The sequence below is a fragment of the Typopeltis vanoorti genome, chromosome 22 (assembly GCF_054136105.1).
Source record: "Typopeltis vanoorti isolate ZY-2024b chromosome 22, IOZ_Tvanoo_1.0, whole genome shotgun sequence".
NCBI lineage: Eukaryota > Metazoa > Arthropoda > Arachnida > Uropygi > Thelyphonidae > Typopeltis > Typopeltis vanoorti.
Window position 1 is genome coordinate 32,136,243 of NC_143570.1, and position 24,255 is coordinate 32,160,497.

At 34.9% G+C, this 24,255-nt stretch overlaps 1 protein-coding gene across 1 annotated transcript in view; it reads left to right on the forward strand.

Annotated features, from left to right (window-relative positions):
- Nucleotides 1-24,255, forward strand: part of eIF2gamma (eukaryotic translation initiation factor 2 subunit gamma) — a 183,349-nt gene that overhangs the window by 132,758 nt on the left and 26,336 nt on the right. Inside the window, exons 9-11 of the mRNA XM_090412319.1 lie at nucleotides 2,923-3,017; nucleotides 14,903-15,047; nucleotides 24,077-24,246. Of these exons, the coding sequence (XP_090268445.1) occupies nucleotides 2,923-3,017; nucleotides 14,903-15,047; nucleotides 24,077-24,246 (410 nt within the window). The remainder of the gene's footprint in view (nucleotides 1-2,922; nucleotides 3,018-14,902; nucleotides 15,048-24,076; nucleotides 24,247-24,255) is intronic.

Here is a 24,255-nt window from a genome sequence, read left to right on the forward strand (position 1 = left end):
ACCCATAGATACTGTACTTACATGTATGTTACAGAACTTGCTTCAATTCAGAAATTTTTTTTACCACTTTAGAAAATGTCATATACTAGTTGAAATATGCAAACCACTAAGCACAAACTTTTACTTTCTCTTTTTTGTACTTTTTAAAAAACATTGTTATTTTCATACTGAAAACATTTTTTTATTCATTTCAGTACTGTGCATTTGTTATGGTGAAATTGAATGTTAATTTAAAAATTTACTGCATGTCATTTAGCCATTTTGTAGAAAATGTTATCGTTCACAATACTAGCTAGTTTTGTTTGGTTTGCTTTATCGTTGATCTGAATTATTTGTTCTTTGGCGTGTTTTTTCCTTCAATAAACAAAAATATATGAAAAATGTATTTATTTATGCTAATACATCATTATATAAACAAATCATAGTTGACATACATATGTAATAGTTATACTTCCATCTTTTACTGCTGTCTTTGCATTTTTAACACTGCAACAATTCTTGATCCATGATTCTATGCCTGTCGTGATAATCACATATAGTTAATAAATGCATATTTTATATACATTACATTAGCCAGGCACTATCAGCCCTGGAGGACTTTTGGCCTCAAGCACCACATGTCGTCACTGGGCACGTCCTCTGCGACTGTCCGCCACGTTCTGGTCTCCAGCCTGACAACCTGCAGGTCTTCCTTCTCCTGATCCGCCCATCTCTTTCTCGGTCTCCCTGATCGGAGTCGGTCCTCCCACGCTTGTCTCACAGTCCTTTTGGGGTCCATAACGGTACAGGTGCCCCAAGATATAGGTGGATTGATACGGTACAAAGTGCCTTAGACGATAGAAATCTGAAGATGCCGGGCTCGCAGCTCCATCAAGACGAATGGCAGCATTGGACCGCCTCCTCCAGACTCCATCTGCCATGACCCTTCCATAGATACGTCGTAGCATCTTGTTCTCGAATACTCTCAGGTGATCGGCTTGTCTCGCCATGAGAATCCACGCTTCAGCACTGTAGAGAACAGCCTTGATCAAAGTACTGATCGCGCTTGCTGTCTTGGACTACAAAGGTGGGACTATATAGTCCAAGACAGCAAGCGCGAGGCAAAAAGGGGATGCACCTGATAATAGGCCACATTTGCAGCATTTACCTGACTCTGGACATCAGCCTCAACTTTGTTGTCTTCTGTCACAAAGAACCCAAGTACCTAAATACCTTCACCCTCTCAAACTGTGCAGCTCCCTCTGGATCATGAGCAGCATGGCGACTCAATAAAAGGTATTTTGTCTTAAAATGCATATTTTACTTTAATAAAATCACTATGCTATTAAATGTTATAGTTTGTGTATATTCTGTAATTGGAAAAAATAACATCCATTTTCTTGAGTAGTGCTGGTTTTTGTACATTCAGATTTTGGACTTAGTGAATTTATTATTATTACAGTATGGTGCAAAAATAGTACTGAATAACTATAATGATATATGTTATGGAGTAAACGGGTTTTTATTAACAAAGAAATATATGTTTACATATGATATGTATACACCCACAACTGTCGGTGGAATCCTGGTCAAATAAAGCATTGATGACAGTAGATTACATGCTTAAAATGGGCACTTTGTCTTCAAGAGGTTTTGTAGCGCATGCCAAGGTCCTGTGTCATCTTGGAAAACAAGGGTTGGGACATCTGCTGGACTCATGAATTTTTATCCCTTAGTTCATCAAGGTTTGAGGGTGGGACATGATGGAATACCTATTCCTTCAACATACCCCAAATGAAGGCATAAAGTGATGTGAGATCAGAACATGAAGGGTATGGGAATTCTGTGAACCTTGAAATGAGCCTCCCATGGAAGTGGTCTGATAAATAGGATCTAGAACCACATGATGTGTGATAGGTTGCTCTGTCTGGTTGGAATACCTGTGCACGAAATCTAATGTATTTTGCACGACCACGTATGCAAATCCTGGATGAACAGAACCAACACATTCTCGGTGCACTGTTCGCTATTCAAGGTCATGGAGAATGACCACCCTCTTCACTGAAATAGGGCCCAGTTATGCTATGGCCAGAAACCACACATGCCATGTGGTGACCTTCTCACTGTGTAGAAGTTTCTCTTGGACAAATTAAGGTCTTGAGAAACCAAGAAACCTTCAGGTTCGTCTATTTACATGCGTGCTTAGATGGAAATGCACTTCATCCAAGAACCAGACATATGGAGGAAAGACTGACTTCATAGACATTGGCCAGCACATGTACACAGTATTCCCGCCATGCAGCATAATCTGTTGCTGCTAAACCCTGACCCACATGAATTATGTATAAAAAGCCACCCAGCTCCTTAAGGATTTGCTGTAGTGACCACCTCAGTATCCCAGGTAACGCTTGCTCAGCACATGCCCATGATTCTCATTTGTGTTAACAGTTTATAGTCTCTCTGAATGCCATTTGCATTGCAGCAGAACACTCCTGGGGTGTCAGAACCTCTCGATTAAGGCAATGATGACACTATTGCTTGGAGCATACTTATCATGAAATTTTATCCCTTAGGTCATCAAGGTTTGAGGGTGGGACATAGTGGAATATCAATGTATTCCACCATGAACAGACTATTCATAAGCATGTCGTAGGCTTGGATCATTTGCTCTGCCAACTCCATATGAGCAAAAATAATGCTCAACAATACATGTCTTCTTCTAATGTCAACTCTGTTGCTACAACTGACTGTAATGGAATAGACTACACATGCTCTTCTATTAATGTGCATGCAGTTGAATGGCATATCTCATAGTACGTGTACTGAAGGGGATGTCAAAGTTCAGTACTTTTTTTGTGCCATACTTCATTATTACAGCATCTATTTCCATGCTTGCTTTTCTTTGTGTACTAAGATTTCTTTATCTCATTTATGTATCTTTAGTAATCCGATCTTTTGATGTGAACAAGCCAGGTTGTGAGGTAGAAGATCTGAAAGGAGGAGTAGCAGGAGGAAGCATTCTACGTGGTGTCTTGAAGGTATCACAATTAAAAATGTTTGTAATAAATAGCAAAAATTAATATCTATAATCTTATTAAAAAAATAATCATTTGTTTTTTGTGATACGGAAGGAAAAAATTTTTGAAGTTCATAGAACTGTTCAATAAAATAGAGGAAAAAAAAGTTCTGATACTGATAAACTGAAATGACAGAAACCTGTCATTGACATTTGAGATTATCAGACTATACTGGGACATTTTTTTTTAGATCTTAAACTTAGGTAATGTTCCCATTTACAGCTTATCATGATACATTTTCTTCTCCATTCATATATTAAAATTCATATACACCTTAAAACTTAATTTTCCTATGATTGGATATTTAATTATATCTCCTTTATCTTCCGTCTTTCAGTATCCAGATGGTTCGTCTGTTGGGAAGAGGAGAGTGAAAACATTTATTCTAATAATTAAGCATACTACTTGAAATATAAATATCAGTATCAGTGTAGTTATTGACAGTTAAGAATTTTGCAAAAATATTTTTTAATCAAAATCAAATATATTTATACTTCTCATTTTCTAATCAGAAAAAGGAAAATCAAAATTATTAATGTATATATTTTTAAATTCTTTATCTTTATTTGATTGCTGTTTTTAATGGTTTTAGCTTCCTTAAAAAAAGTGACGACTTTCTAAATTTAGAAAGCGCTTAAAATATTTAGTAATGTTTGCAAGTTTAGTCTTCTTAAACTGAAAAAAAAAAATCTTTGCAAATATAAAAAACTTGAATGTTCATGGGTAGAAGAAACAGCTAGCTTCATCATTATGAATAGTTGGTGTTTAGTAGGGTTTTTTCCTTTTTCATTTGAGGAAATATTGGAAGAAACAAGTAGTTTCTTCTAGTATTTCCTCAGTAAGTAGTCATAATTTAAAATAAAAAAATAAAATAAATTGTTCTAATAATGAATGAAGATAATGGGTCTTTGTTCACAGATACATATACTAAAACTTAAATAAGCAGAAAGCAGAGCTAGGAGAAAAATTGGAAATATCATCAAGCAGAAGTCTCCCCAAGCTTTCTCTAAACTAATATCATTTACACTTTTCTTTTTTTATCATGAATTATTCATATAATACTTTCTTAATATCTCAAGTCAGAAGCTTTCATATTTTCTTTGGTATTTATACTTTTGACTTGTCTTAGTAGTTTCCCTCCAACATAATTATTTAATTGCTGAATATTCTTTAGTGTGCATTTGTTCAAAAATGCTTTCTTATCCAATTCATCAGTTTCCTTGTCTTCCATTTTTGTGTTCCTTCACATTAAAGAAGACTAGATATGGTTGTTAAAATAGAAGACATTATGGCTCTTGCCATATTTTATAGCCCAATCCTAATTTACACTCACGTGCAGACCTACACTTTTTATTGTGTAGGCATTTGGAACTGAAATCCTATGGAATAGGTTGGTTACTCCTTATTCCTGGAGGTATCCTATGTCTGTAGAGGCATGTGTTCACGGGGCCGGTTTGTCTGCTTGTGGGAGGAAAAACCCTGTGGTCCACACCCAAGACCGGCTAACTTGGCTATGTGTGAGAAAGATCCTAAGCTCCTCACGTCGGTGATGGGAATTGAACGCAGGACACTCCTTTCCCATCAATGGTTGCGAAGCACATAGTCACTCGTCTAACCATGCTGACATAGCCAAATATAAAAAGAAAACCGGAACCAAAATCCTACGAATAGGTTGGTTACTCCTTATTCCTGGAGGTATCCTGTGTCTGTAGAGGCATGTGTTCACGGGGCCGGTTTGCCTGCTTGTAGGAGGAAAAACCCTGTGGTCCACACCCAAGACCGGCTAACTTGGCTATGTGTGAGAAAGATCCTAAGCTCCTCACGTCGGCGATGGGAATCGAACGCAGGACACTCCTTTCCCATCAATGGTTGCGAAGCACATAGCCACTCATCTAACCATGCTGACATAGCCAAATATAAAAAGAAAATTAAAGTTTCAAAAATTTACTAGAGACCTTATGAGAGTATACACCTTTGGCTTCAGAGTTGCTTTGACGTGTACTACTTAGCGTGTTTATGTCAAGGTGAGAGAAAACACTGTACTCACTGCAATTTCATGTTTATGTCAAGGTGAGAGAAAACACTGTACTCACTGCAATTTCATGTTTATGTATCGGTGGATGCACCACATGTCATGGTGGATTCTTCAATTGTAAGCAAATCTGCATGGGAGGGGAGTATGTTTGTTTTGGGATGTATTAGAAAACTGTAATTAAGGAGAATTCTATATTTGGTTGATATATTTGAATTACTGAAAGGTGTAAATATGTGAACCATCATTAATGAGCCATGTGAGAATGTCAAATATAAGGGAAAGAAAGAAAGAACAGGTGTGAATAGAAATACTTTCATTACTGGCAAACAAATTATTAATATATCACATTTGTGGTATTATATGTGTGTGTCCTATAAGTTACTGGGTGGAAAAGATAAACAATGATCTTATAAATAAATAGACATGCATGTATACATTTGATGGGCATAATTAAAAAAACAAACCACTTTCCCTCTCCTTGTGAGGAGAGGGGTTTGTTTGCGAAACATAGATAACCAATAGTAAACAGTGGCTGTATAAGGAGGATGCTAATCGAATGACCTAATAATGTTGATCAGGTGGAGGTATACATGTGGTTCATAGAACTACAAATCATCTTATAAAATTTGTTGTGCTTGTTATGTGTATTTATTTCTCTGTATTATTTATATTTCACTTTATTTTCTAAGAATTTTCTCTTATTCACCGATGATTAGTATACACTTTTTTACATAGTAATATATACACATACTGGCCATTGAATTAGAAACTTCACAGAAATCATTGGTTTCTGTATAGCCATGCAACTGCCAATACCGATCCTCTTCAATTCCCTGATCATAGTTTGGTGAGATATAGGTTGAGAGCAGCTTTCATTAAATGCTTTGGTCAATTGCTGCACAGAGGAAGTTCTGTTTGTCCATACAAGCCTCATATGATTCCATTCTTGTTCTTGACAAACTGTCTTAGGACCATGGTTATTATGCCTCTTAGACAAACAATGTGGATTATTTTTCCCACTGATTAACCACCTGGGATATCTCACCTGTTGAGAAATTACTCAACTCTGCTGTTTTCAAAATCATGGCTCCAGCCAGACAAGTACCCACAAAAGCTCTTCATCGAACTCTGAGAGATCTTTTTTTTTTTTTTTTTTTTTCCCATTGTGACCAACACTATTGACGATTACCGACCAGAAGCATTCTTAAATATTTGCCTAGAATACGTGGTAATGAATATGACCAAGTATTTTGCATATATACCGCATATTGCATATACAGTCACATTTTTTGTACATCTGCATAAAGGTTTCTAATTCAGTGGCTGGTGTGTGTGTGTGTATGTAAATAATTTCCAATCATCATCAGAATTATCCACTCTCAAAAATTCCATGTTCATTACATATTTTATTTATTTTTATTATTATGTTTTTGTTTTTATTTATTTATTTTCAGTGGTTCTTCTGTCTTATCAATAATAGATATCTCACAGTTCTAGTATTATGTTGGAAATCAATGGATGTAGTCCACTTCTTATAATAAATAGGATTTATTTTTATTCAGGAATAGATGAATTTTTATGAAGACGCGAATGAAAGCATTCCTATAGCATGAGAAACATTAGATGCTCAACAGATATCAAGCAAGAAAAACAAGCAGTTTTGTTATATCACTAAATACAGTACAGACATTCACAGTCTTCACAGACTATGTACTATATTTATCAACAGTTAGTGTAATTAGAGACAACTGGAATGACACTTCATAATGAAAAACAGGTCCCCTCCAACTTACACTGTTCTACATGCATGGTTTTATATATATATAAAGCCTGAAAACAGTTCAAATTACATTTGAGATTTTCTATATCATTACGTCAGTCATAAATACTAATTTTACAAATAAAATTATACTGAAAAATTTGCAACTAACATGCTATATAAACTTTGAGAAAATGTTCCCATGGGTGGTGTCTGCAAGTGCAGACACTGCTTGGAATGAATGCGTTAAAAGGCACAAGCTCTGCCCGGAAACCCTTATGTTCATCTTTTATTAGAACTTAAATTAGCTTTCACTGGCTTGAAAGCTATTTCAGCTTATTGATTCTCCTTGGAAACCAGGGAGGGGAAAAATTCTTGTAATCATAAGTCAAAGTTATATTCCTTATAAGTATGCACAGATGATGTATGATGAAATCAGAAAAGTCTCATTTACTTATTGTTGATAGTGATATCTTTGTGCTGGTTCAGAATACCGGCATAATACAGGTGATTTCAAATAGGAAGTGATTACCATTTAGTTTTGAGTAAAATTCAATAAAAGAAAAAATTGAATATCATATTGCAAATAGAAGGACAAGGGGTGTTTGAAATGTTTGGTAAAAAAAAATAAGTTAAACACAATTTTTTTGAAAAAATCGCCTTTATTTCTCAACATAGTCTCCATCTAAATTGCTATTAAACATCGCCAAATACTGCGTTGAAATGTCTTTTCGCATGTGTTTTTGATCGACAGTCAACAATCGCGGCACCCATCATGCACACAGCTTTATAATGTGCAATTTTTTGTGCAGGAAATTATACACCTGTTCAATTCAGGTGCCTACAATATTACAAATCTCACGCACTTTCACTCAGTGGTCTTCCATAACAATACCACATATTTTGTTAATGATTTCCTTCATAGTGATTTCAGTCGGGCGTCTGGAGCACACTTCATCTTCGATGGACTTACGACCATGTTTTAACTCATTTATCCAGAAATAAATAGTCTTTAATGTTAGTGCAGAGTCCCCATGAACTGCATGTAACTCGACTTTGATCTGCACAGCCATCCACTTCTTCAAATAAAAGTGTTTTATGAAAAATGCGAACATGGTCATTTTAAATGTTTGCCAAACGAGAACTACACGTCAAACGTGGCTAAAATTTTGCCAGGGGTCGTGAAAAAGATGATACATGCTGACACTGGTATGAATGAACGAATTGTGTCACCGTCTATTGGAAATTCACTCAACTTTGAAAACAACTCTCGTATGTAAGAAAATTTTAAAAAGAATCAAAGTGAAGCTGCCTTCAGAAGTAAACTGTAGACTCAAATGTACAAAGATTATTATTATTTTTTTTAAATGAAAGAGTTTGAAAACAAGAATCAAACCTTGGAGAATTCTGTCAAAAACTGAAGAACATGTTGATTGATTCAGCCAGAGAAGCATGTGGTGAAGTTGTATGCTAGGATATAAAAAATAAGAACCTCATGGTGGACTTGTGAAGTTTTACAAGGCAGTCATGGAAAAGAAAAGTGTATCGAAAGTTCCTTTTAAGTAAGCTAGCAGTGTATAAAAGTGGCTAAAAAAAAGTTGGTCAGCGTCTGCTAACAATATATAATCAAGATAAATATCACGAAGGTGGCAAAATGCACTGGCAACTATTGAAAAATCATGGAAATGGAGAAAAGATTGACAAATATGACATAAAAACTGAAAGTATTGTATATGTCTGGAACAATTACTGTGAAAGATTTTATCACTTCTTATTTTTTAGATTGCTAAAAAAATAAGAAGTGATAAAACATTGTAAACAATATTCAACAGGACTATTTTTAACAATTTTTAAAGAGCAATTAGGAAAACATTTCAGTACTTTAAGTAGAAAAAGCCATTGAAAATGTGAAATGAAAAAGGATCGTTGGAAAAGAACAGAAATGTTGAAATATGGAGTATAAATGTTTTAGAGTGATTACACTGCATAATTCAGGTCAAATTCTGGATGATTAGGGTAGAGCTCTTATCATCATCAAATTCCTGACATTTACTTTCCAAGGGGTATACAGGATTTGACAGCTACATGAAAAATTTACATCATTACTATCTTCCTATCTACAATTTTCCTCCAAATCAATCTGTTACCTGTCAAGGCTCCAACATTGTCAGATCTTATATTTCTATCTTCTAAACTTTTTACCATATCAATCCACCTTGGTCTGTCTCTGGGTCTTTTTATCTTGGTCTGCTGGGTCTTTTTCCTGCCAACCTGGCAGAGAACACTTGTTTTGCTAATCTTTCCTTTTCCATTCTGTGTAAGTGACCATATCACCTGAAATTAGCTCTGCTAACAATGTCAAGTTCTTTCCTAATATCCTCGTTTTTAATATGATATTGCCATTGATTTTCAATGCCATCTGTCCAGGCCCCTAATCTTGCTCAGGACTCTCATGTGCGGTCCCTGGTCTTTGTTTGTTTTACTTCTAACTCAGATCCATAAGTTAAAATTGGTTTGAACACTGTCTTGTATAAAGGTAATTTAGTGTTTTGACTAATTTCTCTCTTATTCCATATAAATTTATTCAGTTGACTTCCTACCATACCAGCTTTGTTGATTCTGCTGTCTATTTCCATATTTAATTTATCATCTTCACTAAAAATCGTGCCTAAGTAGATGAAATGTTTTACTTGTTCTATAGGTTCTCCATTCACAATACAGTTGATATTTTCATTGCTTCTGCCTATTTTCATTATCTTTGTCTTTTTATTGCTGACCTTCATACCATATCTGTTACAACAGTTATTCAATTTAGTCGGGGAATCTTGCAGACTTGTAGCGGATTTATTTAGAAGTATCACATCATCCGCATAAAGCAAAGAGCTGACATTAACATCTCCAATTTTGATATCAGGTTTAATACCACTTTCCTTCATAATGTGATCCATATAAATAATGAATAACTGAGGGGATAATGTACATCCTTGTCTGACACCAGATTTAACGTTAAACCATCTTCCTGTACTTCCTTCAATCTAACTGCTGACTTACCATTCAAATAAAGACTATATGTATTGCTTGATATAATGTCCCACTGACACCATACAACTGTAGTGTTTTGAATAGCTTTTCTCTAGGCACCTTGTCCTATGTGTTTGCCAGATCTACAAAACTTAAATACAGATCTTTGTTATATCCCCGTGACTTCTCAACTATTTGTCATAAAGTGAAAATCTGATCCTGACAGCCTCTATTTGGCCCGAATCCAGCTTTCTTCACCAAGCTGCTCCTCCACAATCCTTCTCAATTGTTTCTGCAGTATATTGGCATAAATCTTACTAGGTATTACAGTAGAGAAATACCTCTGTAATTCTCACATTCAGTTTTATTTCCCTTTTTATATATGGGTACTATGAGAGCTCTACTCCAATCATCTGTAATTCATTCCTCTGTCCAGGCTCTCTGAACCTATGCAGTGCAGCCACTGTAAGACTTTTATATCTCCAAACTGAGCATTTCTGGTCGAATATCATCTACTCCAGCTGTCTTTCCACATTTCAGACTTTTGATGGCTTTTTATACAGGGTGGCCATAAAATATCTTTCCATCTTTGGAGGCATCTGTAGCTAAAACCAATAAACGGAATGAGACCAAATTTTATATTGAGACTTTTGAAGGCATGGGGAGATGATTTCTGCAAAAAAAAAAGATTTAGTACCAAAAGTCGCCGATAGGGAACATTTTGATACTAAATGTCCCCTATCGAAAAAATTATTCATCTGTTATCTGACAGATAACAGGTGAATGTGGAGAAAAATTGTTGACATGAGATTAATAATAATGTAAGCTCTTCATGTAGTACTATCATAGTATCTTGTACATACTCTTAAGAGTGCTCTTTCTCAATTTACAGCAAATTCCCCCACCAGAGCCATCACCACCACCAACCTCTGTTCTGTGTGATGAATAAAGTTTAGTTGTGAGGCTTCCCTCCCAACTGAACTCTTATTTATTGCACCTTCTTATCCAATGACTATAGTGTTGAAATATTAACTTACCTATTCTGTTAATAGTCTATAAAATATACAGATCATAGTAAATGTAATTACTATTCCCTATATCTTGGGTACTTCAGAAAAAATAGCACTTTAAAGACATAATGTACTTTCAAACTGTTTGAAGCTAGCTGCATTTATCTACTCATCTAAAGATCAGTTCCCTCTTCTCTCAGTCCAGGAGTACACAAAGTTCCTTGTTCATGCAACTTGTCATTTTATGGTCACACTTGAAGATCTGCCAACGCCTCTTGAACGCTGTTATCGTCGGTCAGTTATCTCTAACCATTTCTGGACCTTGCACAGAATCAAAACTGTTATGCGTTCCTACAACAAATACAAACATGACACGGGTGATTTTGGAATCTGCTACTGATTCCAAAGTGGGACACTTTGTGGAATCAGTAGCAGATTGAAAACGCTGACTAAATTTTAATGAATATATGGTTCTGCAAAACTTCTCAAGATTTGGGAACACAATAATTCTGCAACACCAATACCATCTACAAGCACCTACAGAGGGTTGCCCCTCTCAGGACTAGGCTTGCATCCTAATTTCGTCCACTTATTTTTATTTTTTTATTTGTGTGTGTGTGTGTGTGTGTGTGTGTGTGTGTGTGTGTGTGTGTGTGTGTGTGTGTGTGTGTGTGTGTGTTATCACAGTTCTCAGATGTCTGTGACAGAGACAACACATAGGGACCATGAAATGATCAACTCAGCAGTTACTGTTATTAATTTAAAGTAGTGGTGGAAATGTTATAGTGAGAAAAAAAAAGAAGGGAAAAACATTCTAAAATAGCATTGGTCAACAAGGATTTTATAACTAGGAACAAAACAGGTGATTCTTTGTATTTTAGAGTTTGGAATTAAAAAAAAATCAAATTTGTACTTTAACATGTTAAGATTTATTCATAAAAATTGTATTTTGGGAAACAATGGCAAAGTTCAAGTACTTGCATATTTTACTATATTTAGAATAAATAAGAAATTAAAAATTGTTAAAAACACATGCAAATTCAAAAGTGCTTATGTATATTTTGTTTCCTGTTATAAGCACATTTGCATCACTTTTAAGAAATCAGCAATAGTCTCTCATAATCATGTAATTCATTTCCACCAACATTTTCAGGGAGGAAGTCAGGCAAGAATAAAAAAGTGAATGTTCAGTGACATCCTGGCCCCATCTTTGTATACTTTGTTATAAGATGATCAGTTAATTATTTATAACTTTTAGTTGTACTATTGACTGAAACCCTTTAACGTTAACCTTACCTCTGAATGATTTCCACACTTTTTGTCCTGTTTTAATGAGCATATTTTTAAATTCTTCATCAGTTAATATCCCTGAGTTAAAACAGATATACCTTTTCAGTTATGTACTAGAATACAAATCCATTTTTCTCCACTGCTTTAACAAAGTTTTTCATGAAACCTAGTTTAATATACAATGGTGAAGATATGTTTTCTTGTGGGGTGGGGTCATGAAGTGTTGTGTGCACACTAGATGTGTTAATCCAGGAAATGATTAACTCAGAAACAAATTTAAAAAAAAAAAAATATATATATATATATATATATATATATATATATATATATATATATATATATATATATATATATATATATATATTAATAAGACTAAACAAAGGTATACACAATATAAACTTTCAAATTAATAACATAAAAATATTTTGGATCCAAGGCCTACTGATTATTAAAATTATTATCTTTGAGATCTCTTAGAATTATTATCAGCTAACACCTTTTACTCCCTTATAGGGAGTAGGTGAGGCCATTTAGCCCTATCTAACTTTTGGAGACTGAGTGGATGGTACAATTCCAGCAGGAGCCACTCGAAGATAGCTTGCCAAAGATTACCACTAATTTTAATTGGCATCCAGTGAAAAGACTGGCAAACAAGTGCTGCCATCTTGTGGTCCCTAACATGATATGTTATTGTCAGAAGTAGTGTGTGAATTATTTCACAAATTAATGAATATTATTACCAAATTAAATATCAGTATTCCAGATGGCTGCATATCTTATTTCTCACAGCAAAATTCCGTGGAGAGTAATTGTTCTTTAGACAGTAATTTATAAAGCTTTTTCTAAAAATGTAATTTTTTTTTTATTTTTTAAACTTCCTTAAGACTTATGCAGTAATTTCCATAGTTTGTCACACTGAGCATAAATACTATCGTACAGGTCATAGATTAGGAAGTATAATCATAAATTCTCTTTTATTAGCGAAAACGGATTTTACTTAATTTGTGCTGCTTTACAAATTATGTAGCTCTTTCACTTGTGTCCTTGAGACAAACTTTCCTTTTAGCATTTGTAGAACATTGAAAACCAGAGAGGAGTTTATTCTTTGTTTAATTACAATTTTCACCTCTGCTTAAAAATTCATTTTTGGAGACACCTGTTACTATTTCAGTCTTACATGAACTTCCAAAACAGATCCTCTTATCTCTGTTCTGTTTTCTCCTTGTCTGTCGATGCTCTTCAACTCCACTATCAGTCTTCCATAATCTCTTTGCTGTGCATGTGCAATTGTCCAATGCTGTGGCAAGCAAGAAATTAATAAAGGTTGCCAAACTGTTGCTGAAATGTGAATGTCTTTACAATAAACAACTACACATTTAACAAATTCTGTGAATTAAATAAATACCATTGAAATTATAACAAATATCAGATCTCTGGTAAGTACAGTTTAATGTAACATTTTTTTAGTTTAAAAAAAAAAAACAGAAAAAATTTTTTTAATCTGTTGGTAAATGTAATTTGCATTACTTGTAAATGTTATCTGTAGAGGATACAAATACTAAATATATAGTGACATGATGATAGAAAATTAGTAATGGAATGATAAGTGTGGTTTGGCTAGCCATGCCTTATCCATTAGGCATAGAATTCATTGGAATAAAACTAAAATCTTAAGAAAGTTGTGACATCCATAGACCGAACCTCAACAAAAATGACTCATAAACTTTCACAATTTTTGAAAGTTATCCTAAGTAATATCCCTATATGTTTCATAACTTAGTAATTATTTAAATTTATTTCTTTGAATTCTAATAGTTGTAGATGGAGTTATTCTCGTGCACTTAAAAGCATATATTGTCACACTCACATTTTACGTGTTGTTCTAATTTTTTTTTTTTTTTATCTCTCTTCATCTGTATGCGTTGACAGTAGTTGCTAGGAAATCTAGCCAAAAATTCTGCTGGTACTAAATAATAATTTTTCGTTATGTAAGCATCATTCCATTACTAATCTTTTATCATTATAAATGTTATGTGCTGATTTTCTCAAACTTAAGTAGAAAATTTCCTCCTTCCTGCCACTTAAGATGTCATACTTCCACATATCCACATAACTCATAGACTACAACCTGCTGCAACAGCAGGTTGTAGTCTATGAGTTTTTGTGCTCATGTAAGTCATTGAACTCTCACTAAACAATATGTAAAAGCCTCATAATATTGAAAGAAATTCACTATAATGAGGGTCAACTCTGTGCATAATTAGGAAGGCAACTGAAATATGTGCTTAAACAGGGACTCTTAAGTACATCAAAAAAGGATGTCTAGTCTCAGTGCACGATATTATCAACACTAAACATGATGTAAAGAAGATCTACTTCAAAAGTGATTTCGTGGCAGTGTGTACATTTTCATAGACAATTTTCAAATGATTTAATTAACATCTTGTCCTGACTGTCCCATACTTTCCACCCCTACTCTCATCCACGTGTATGTGTGCATATGGGTTTTTTTTTTTTTTTTTTTAACTTTGTTGCTAAACTGCCTTATTGTCATACCTCTACTTGTATGTTGTTGATTCCCCTGAATAAGTTTATGGAACATCAAAATGAAAGCAAAAGTAAATTGTTTATAATTTTTATTAAATAGCTTGATGATTTTTATGAAATTAATTACTAGCCTTCTTAAGTTATGTAACATTATTCAAATTAAATGTTTTAAATTTTATATTAGGTGGGTCAAGAAATAGAAGTGAGGCCAGGCATAGTGTCAAAAGACCAAGAAGGAAAGTTGATGTGTAAACCAATATATTCATGTATTGTTTCTCTGTTTGCAGAACATAATGATTTGCAGTTTGCAGTACCAGGAGGATTAATTGGTAATTGTTTTTATACATAGAGCTGCTACAGTCTTCTGTTGGTTATTATTGATCTGAGCTTTATTAAATTTGAACAAAAATCATTAATGTTTTACACTCCACTCTTACTACAGCAAACTTGTAAGGATCAAATATTGTTTAATAGTGAACAGTTTACTATAATAAATTTTCTTTAGAACAGGAGTGCTGTTCTAAGGCATTGGCCAGGCTTTTTCATGATTTATTATAGTGAGAGTTGGCTGCATTTTTACATTGTTTCAAACAGTGACAGTCAGAGGCAGACTGGGTCTAAAAATATTGGTTACCAGCAGACAAAGGGGGGCACAACTATAAGGCTACATTTAATTTTTATAATAAATAAATAAAATTTTCAAAAAATACATAAGTGGAAAAAAAGGTACAATTAAAATTTTTGCAAAATAAATGTATATTATTTAATAATTACATTGTACATATGTTTACATACATGTATTACTGACAGTGGATACTAAATGTAAATAATTGTTATAATTGAATTTTTAGTTTTTTTAAAAATTTCATTTTAAATAAATAGTGGATATTTTTAAATAGTTTGCTTGTACTAAACATTTTACACTTTAACAGGTAGTTCAGAAGCATATTTCGTGCAGTCCACTATATTAAGAGCAATCGCTTGAATTCACTAGATGATTGTGCGAATCTGTCAATAATTACTTCTCCATCCAATTCATCTAACAATTTCTTTTCAATGGATAGCAACATGTATGATTCCAAGTTCTCCTCAGACACTGAATTTCTTAGCCTTCTCTTTATGATCTTTAGCTTTGAAAATGTCCTCTCACATTGGACTTGAGTAACTGATAGTATGCAGATGACTATGAAGTTCATAAAGGTTATCATATGCCTTGTCATGAAGTCTGTTGGATGCAGAATTTTTAGTACATATGATGGGCAAGTGCTACACATTTTACACATTGCAACTGGAATCCATATTCTCACCATCATTATTAAGCAATAGCTTTAATACATCAAAGGTTGAAGCAAAAGAAAACAATTCCAATATTATTTGATCTTTGCTGATTTGTGGAGACAGCTTAATAATACCTTCCAATGCTTCATCTTCAAAGCCCTTCTCTGCAATAGTTTTAAACTTTTCTGGGTCCAAGCAAGATAAATCTTTATACAACTTTTTGTGCTGTACAAAGCGTGAATCTAGTGACTGGACAATGCAGTCCATTATTAGGTTAAACACATTTACTCGAAAATCAGCTAGAGAATCTGAGGAATTTCCTTCATCATCTATAAGCTCATCTGTCATTCGTTTCTTCTTCCTCTGCCTCTTAACTGTTTCCAGAGTCAATTTCCAATGTTTGATTTTCATCCATATTCAACTATGAAATCTTGTCATTATATTTATTTACAAATTTCAATGCCTTGCTGTGAACGTTATCAAATAGTCTTGTCTGTTCCTTCAACTTAGTTGTAGCTGAATCTATTATACTCCATGCAGTAAACATATCTAAACCACTTGTCTGTAAATAACTTGATAACAAGGCTTAGTTTCAAATATATACAAGTAAGTAAATGCTGTTAATATTGTTTCAAACTTTAGAAGACTGAAATAAAACATTTGCTTCTTGTTTTGTTTTTGCATCAAACTTGCCTGAATCTTGTATCATCGATAAGCATGTCAAGAGATTTACAAAAGTACTGACAGCGGCATCGTCAAAATGTCCAAATATAGTTGTTGCTGCATTGGATTTTCCTGACCATCCTGTCTCATCAATTAACTTTAATCGTTTTATTTTTTCTTGTTCTAGGTGTTTTCCAACAACTTCTATTCATACAGCCATTCTCATGTATGATTTTTTCACAAAAGTTGCTAAATCTCGAGCAAATTGAAACAAAGAAATTGCAGGCACGCATCATTTTGTTGTTTCAGTTATCACCAAATTCAACACATGAGCATAGTACCATATTGATCAGCCACATCAGTAATTTTACTTTGTAAACCATTATACTGGCAATGGTAGCTTGCAGCTCTATCTGTACTATCAGATAAAAATTTTTGGGATCAATTTTAAGATGCTGTAATTATACATAAAAATATAACGGAAAAACTCACGTAGAAAAATTATTTAATGGTATAATTTTCGCCCGTGTGTCACAGGCATCTTCATAAAATTATACCATTAAATAATTTTTCTACGTGAGTTTTTCCGTTATATTTTTATGTATAGTTATGTCTACTCACGGTTTACCTTTTTTAAAACTTATTGCTAGACTTCACGGAGAGTCTATTTCCAGACAATCTGCTAGATACGGTAAAGTATTGATAAAGAAGGCCAAATGCATTAACAGATTGATATTCCTTAAACGATGTAAGATGGCCCAGGTTATTCCAACCTGTTGTAAAATAAAAGAAGTTTTTAGGTCCCCAAAAGCTCATCGGATCTACTTCAAAGCTAGTAAGTCTCTTTTAAATATTCAGCTACACGAAGCTAAAAAATCTCTTGCCATCTTAAATAGAGAAATTATGGATATAAAAATTGCTCTGGAATCTATTTTAACTGTTGAAACTTTTACTACTATAATGCGCATATCTTCGAGTTCTTACTTAAAGGTTTTCAATGATTCTCGTGACAAGCTGAAACGCAAATTTGAATCACTAGTCAGCTTACCTAGATCCAGTAATATTACTATTGATATAGATAAAGTAGTCATAAATGTTTCCGGACGTCCACTAACAGACTGTGAACGTTTTGTTTTATCAAAAGGATATGATTTCGCTGTTACGCCGAATAAGGTGCCTATTATGGATTTTTTTCATAACATAGACAGGGGTATTCGATCCTTATCCCAAAAAACAGCCAACAGATTACGTTTTGAATGTGCACAAATTCTTTTTCATGCCAAGCCTCCTCGTCCTAATCTTTCTTACTCTGAATTTAAAGCATTGAAATCACTGAAGAATAACAATAATTTAATAATTACGAAAGCTGATAAGGGGAAGGCTGTAGTGATTCAAGATAGGAAGGAATATGAGAGAAAAATGTCTCTTTTACTTCGCGACTATTCAACTTATAGGCCTCTTACATCGGATCCTACCCGGAGTCAATTGAAGAGACTTAATTCTCTTATAGATAATGTATCTACATGGAATGAAGATCAAAAGAAAAAACTTAAAACCTTCTTCGGTCGTCCACCTAGATTGTATGGTCTTCCAAAAGTTCATAAACCAGGCATTCCGTTAAGACCAGTCGTAGATTGTATAGGTTGCCCAACTTACAAAATCTCAAAATTTTTATCTAATTTACTCTCCTCTTCAACTAGAAGAACTGATACTTATATAAAAAATACTTTGGATTTTAAAAATAAAATTTCAGATCTTCATTTGGACGTTTCTGATATCATGATCAGTTTAGATGTTGTTTCTTTATTTACAAATGTGCCTCTTTCGGAAAGTATTGAATTACTACAACAGGAATTTCCTTCAGACATTGTAAACTTATTTGATTTTGTAATAAATTCTGGTTATTTTTCTTTTAAAAATAAGTTATATCAACAAATTGAAGGAACAGCAATGGGTAATCCTCTCTCTCCTGCTATCTCCAATTTCTTTATGGAACATTTTGAACAACGTATCTTTGACAATATTTCTCCCAGACCTACTCATTGGTTCAGATATGTCGATGACATTTTTGCTGTATGGAATGGCTCTTCTGATGAACTTCAACAATTTCTCAATAAGTTAAACGCATTTCATCCTAGGATCAAGTTTACCCTAGAAGTAGAATCAAATAAGCAGTTAGCCTTTTTAGATCTTCTAATTCTTCGCCAACCAGATGGTAACCTACATTTCTCAGTTTATAGAAAGAAGACTCATACAGGCCATTATATCCATGCGGAATCTCATCACCATCCCAGTCAAAAGGCAGGAACTATTAAAACACTGGTTCATCGGGCCCACTCCTTTTGTTCTACAGACGATCTTTTACAGAAAGAAATACGATATATAACTTCTTCCTTTCTATCTAATGGCTATAAGAATTGCTTCATTAAAAGAACTTTGAGTAGATTTAATATGTCTCCCTCTTCAAACACAGAGGAAATAACGCGCATTACCATCCCTTATATACAAGGCATCAGTGAACGTATAGCAAAAATTTTAAAACCACTGAATATTTTTGTTGCCTTTCGACCTTTTAGAAAAATCTCCACCTTTCTCGCTTCTCCAAAGGACAAGCTTCCACATCTCAATCATCCAGGTGTCTACCAGATTCCGTGCTCTTGTGGATTATGTTATTTCGGACAAACGGGAAGATCTGCCTCCATTCGGCTAGAAGAACACCAATCTTATATTGAATACTTTAAACCTGAAAAGTCTGGACTTGCAGAACATGCCATCTTCACTAGACACAGAGTTCATTGGAAAAAGACAAGAGTTCTTCACAAAAGTCAGTTTCTCATGGAACGCCTTTATAAAGAAGCATGTGAAACTCTACTTCATTCTCCTAACTTAAACAGATCCGACGGCTTACGTCTGTCCCCTTTATGGGAGATAGTACTTTACAAATCAGCTAATCTTTCCTAACTTTTTATTGTATTAATTTTTTTTTTTTTTTTTTTTTTTTTTTTTTTTTTTTTTTTTTTTTTAGGAAAGTTATTGACCTTTTTAGTTATCTTACACCAGCTACTTAGGTGGCGCTTTTTGGAATTGTCAGTTAATGTTTAATTTTTGTGCCTAATTGTACTGAAGATGCCTGTGACACACGGGCGAAAATTATACCATTAAATAATTTTTCTACGTGAGTTTTTCCGTTATATTTTTATGTATAGTTATGTCTACTCACGGTTTACCTCTTTTAAAACTTAAGATGCTGTAATGATTCAGTCAATAGATCAAAAAGTCCATGTCCTGTACCATCATTACTTGGCACAACTGAAAGTAGTCGCCCACAGATAACACCTTTAAGCACTTACTGAATAATAATGCTAAACTGATTAATGGATGTGTTGAATCAACTTGAATACAATAATATTTTGCTTGAGAAACCTCACGACTAATTCTTTCTTTTATCATATTCTCCATAATTTGGATTAACATGTTAATAGTTGTTTACTTAGGTATGTAACAAGTCCACCAAGGCCTTTACTTTGAGCCTTTCCGTGTTGTTCTAATCATTTGATTCTCTGTGTAGACTTGTTTTGTACTGCAGAAATGTGAGCTGCCATAATGGGGTCATATTTTGCCATCAACTGCACTGTAGCTAAAAAATTGCCACGATTCAGAACTTCATTATCCAGAGTGTAGGCCAATTCTTTTCTGTGACCTCGAAGAGGAATTGCTTGCTTGCCTAATATCTTTATGATGTCTCTAATCCTCATGATAATACTCCTCTGCTTCAGCACTTCTTTCTTTTCAATTAGTGAAGATGCAAAAAAATTATCTAAGGTGCCATCATTAATCACACTGATAAATTGATGAACATTTCTGACATGTGTTGTTGTCTATTCATGTAAAACCAAGCTCTGGCTAATAAGCCTGTAGTCACTAAAGCCACATACAAAGGGTGATGGATTACGAGTGTTGGGAGACTCAAAGGCTAAGCAGTACTAACAATATAAGCACCTATTTTCTTTGTTATACAGATATGTTAGCTATTTTCTTGGGACTAAGTCATTCATAACTTTCTTCTCATACAAACAAGCATCAAGTGGATGTTTTTTGCTGAACTGTTTCAGATTTGCTGGTGATGGATATTGGAAGATTCCAGCAGTTGATCTTTCTTTTTCTTGGATATAGGTCCAAGAAGGGAAATCTGATTGTGTTTGGTTATTATTGAAAGCAATGGGGGGGGGGGGGGGTACTTGTCAGACAAGACTGAATTTTCGTGGAACTGAATTCACAAGGTTGTCCTTGCTTCATTGAGATATAGCTAGTAGATCGGAGTTCAACATTAGTGAAGGCAGATCTTGGGGATTCTAATACTTGAGCACTACAAGGTTTGTCAAATGTAAAGGAGGAAGTCTGTGAAAGTAGTTCATTTTATATACAAAAGGAAGAGAGTAGGTGAAAGAATGGAACCCTGGGGGGTACTTCTGCATTGGTGGGGAAATCTGAGGAGAAGAAACCATCCACCATGACACAATGAATGACCATTGAAAAAGTTGGCAATCCAGTTTCAGAGTGTGGAAGGCAGCCACAGGATGGCAGTTTGCTAAGTAGGCCCCTGTGCCAAACCCAATCAGATTCTTTTGAAATTCAAGAGCAACTACATGAGTTTCTCTGAATTTTTCTGTAACTTGAGTTCAGACTTGGGTGGTGAAAGCTAGAAGATTGACTGTAGATTGCCAGTGGCAGAATCTGTATTTCTGGTCACTGATTAGTTGGTGGGTCTTAGGCGGTGCAGAAATTGGCTATTACTGATTTTCTCCATAGTTTTAGAGAGAACAGAAGTGAGAGCAATTGAATGGTAGTTTATTGGTTGACTTTTATTGCCTGTCTTTGGGATGGGCTGGATGTGGGCCTATTTCCATGATGTAGGGTAGATGCCCGTTGAACCAGATAGATTGAAAAGGTAATACAAGATAGGTATTAGTTCTAGGGCACAAATTTTTGACAATAGGTAGAATATCATCAGGACCAGATACCTTATTTGTGTTTAGGCTATTAAGGATTCTTCAGATTTCTTTCTGGTGAAAGACTGAAATTTGAAAGAGCCAAATGCTGCAAATTTTCCTCCTTCTGAAGAAATCCGAAGGATTCTTCGGATTTCTTTCTGGTGGAAGACTATATGTGACATGGAGAGAGCAATTCTTTGTGGAGTGGAGGAAATTTTGCCCAGGTCATCTATATAGGAATTGGAAGAGAAGAGCGATGCTAGTAAGTTGGCCTTGTCTTTTAGGTAAGGTAACCACAGTACCATCCGGATGTGAGAGTGGTGGAAACCTGGGTAGGCAAAAATTGTGCTCACGGACCTTGACAAGGAACTAGAAGGCTCGGCTGCCATTTGGACAGGAGGAAAATTTGCAGCATTTGGCCCTTTCAAATTTCGTTGTGGATTTATTGATGATTCTTTTTCAGCTGGTAGTATATGCAGAGTGAGCAGCTGGAGTTTTGGTCTTGAGCCATTTGTGGTATGCAGAGGTTTTTCTTTTACTATTGCCACACTTTTTTGAGAACCAGGATTTGGATTGGTTGTGAATTTGGGGTGGAATAAAGGATGGAGGCCTGTGAGAATGATTTCTATTATTAAGTTGAACAGGTGTTTGGACCATTAAAAGGAGGAATAGAAGTCACAGAAGACATCCTATTTGGCACCATTATAGTACCAAAGGACACAAGACTGAGCACTGGTGGTGAAAGTTGTTCTTTGGCAAAAGAGACTTATATGAGGTTGTGATCTGAATTGTTGTCAAGAGGAGAACTGACATCCATGGTATACTTCGAAGGAGAGCTTGTTAGGAAGAAATCAAGTGTGTTGGCAAATTGGAGGGGATTATCAGTTATTCTGATAGGGAAATTGATGGACTGTGTTAGGTCATTGCTAATGCCAAACACGTTAGCATCCCTGTCTGCTTGAACAATGAAACTGGAGAAGGGAAGCCAATTTGAGTTGTGGATGTTGAAGTCTCCAAGAAGGATGACCTAATTATTAGAGTATTTTGACTGTAGAAGGTTGAGCTTTAGAGAGAGTTGAAGAGGTTGTCCAAGTGGTTAATGAAGTTTGGAGCATGATAGAGACAGCATATAAAAAGGGCAGGTTGGTTTGGTAGAGAAATTTCAAGCCAAAGCAGATGAAACAGGATGTATTCAGGAGGTACACAATCTCTGACATGGTATGTCAATTCTGATGAAGCACAAGAATTGCCTTTGTGGTAGAAAGAACTGTGTAATGTGTAGTTTGGACAATTAAGGTTGCCAGTTGGGATTCTAATAAGGATAGCAGATCATCTGTATTACTATTTAGGCCACGGATGTTGGTGAAGTGGATGCAGAAACTTTTTTTTTGGTAAGAATCAATGTTTGGGGGGGGGGTCATTTTTTTTTTTTTTTTTTTTTTTTTTTTTTTAACTTTTTTTGTGGGAGAATTTTTGTGATTCATAGCAGTGTCATATTTCTTTGGGTTGTGATCCATTATATGTGAAGAAGAAGAAGAGATAAAAAGGAAATGGAGCTTTCAATGAGAGGTAACAGACTTGCAACTGCAGAATTTGAAGCCAGCTGATTAGAAAGCCTCCAGATTCATTACTAACTGGTTTGGTCCTGTACCCTAGCCAGCAGCTGGTCTGATGGAACCATTTTACTGCTGTTTCCTTGAATGGGAGAGAGGCTGGGCCCCCTACAATATGATTGGCATGTCATTGAGGATATCACTCTCACTGCATGCAGGAGGAGGGGGAAGAGACAGAAACCAGAACCCTTGCTCCAAACCACCCTAGTGACCAAACATAGCTGCAGCCACTTCAGGCTTCTAATAAGCAAGGTGATGGTATTTCAACAGGTGATGAAAGATATTTACCACTTACCACCACTTAAACCTGTAGCTGTTGGTGGAATGGAGCACTTAGCTTTATGCTGCCTTATGATGGTATTAGTGGTAATGCTAATTCTGCATGTATTTAATAGAACTTAGTCTTGATGTACACTTTTTTTAGCCTGAAGTGTTGCCAAAATCTGATGCACTGGCATTCCTTGATAAAGACCATTTATAAACGAAGCAGACTTGTCTTTCATCTGCTAGGAAGGCTTGGAACCACATTAGAATTGTTGTACTAGAACAATTAAGTAAGGTTTGTTGGGAGGCAGATTATTTGCGATATCCAGATCTGGATTAGTGAGGCTGTCATTTCTGTTGGAGTTGGGTAGATGGATTGAGGTTTAAAACACCCATGATTTGGACTATCACTATCCTTTATTTAGAGAGATGCTTATAATTTTTAATAGAGTAATTATATTAATTACTGTTAGTTTAATTATTGAACCTAAAAACTTATTACTGAAATATCCTTTACTATATAAATCTTTTGTATAATGAAACTTGCAGGAGTAGGCACCAAAATAGATCCTACTTTATCAAGAGCTGATCGAATGGTTGGTCAAGTGTTGGGGGCTGTGGGAGCTTTGCCTGAAATATTTACAGAATTAGAAATATCATACTATCTTCTGCGCCGGCTTCTTGGTGTCCGAACAGAAGGGGATAAAAAGGGAGCTAAGGTATGGTTT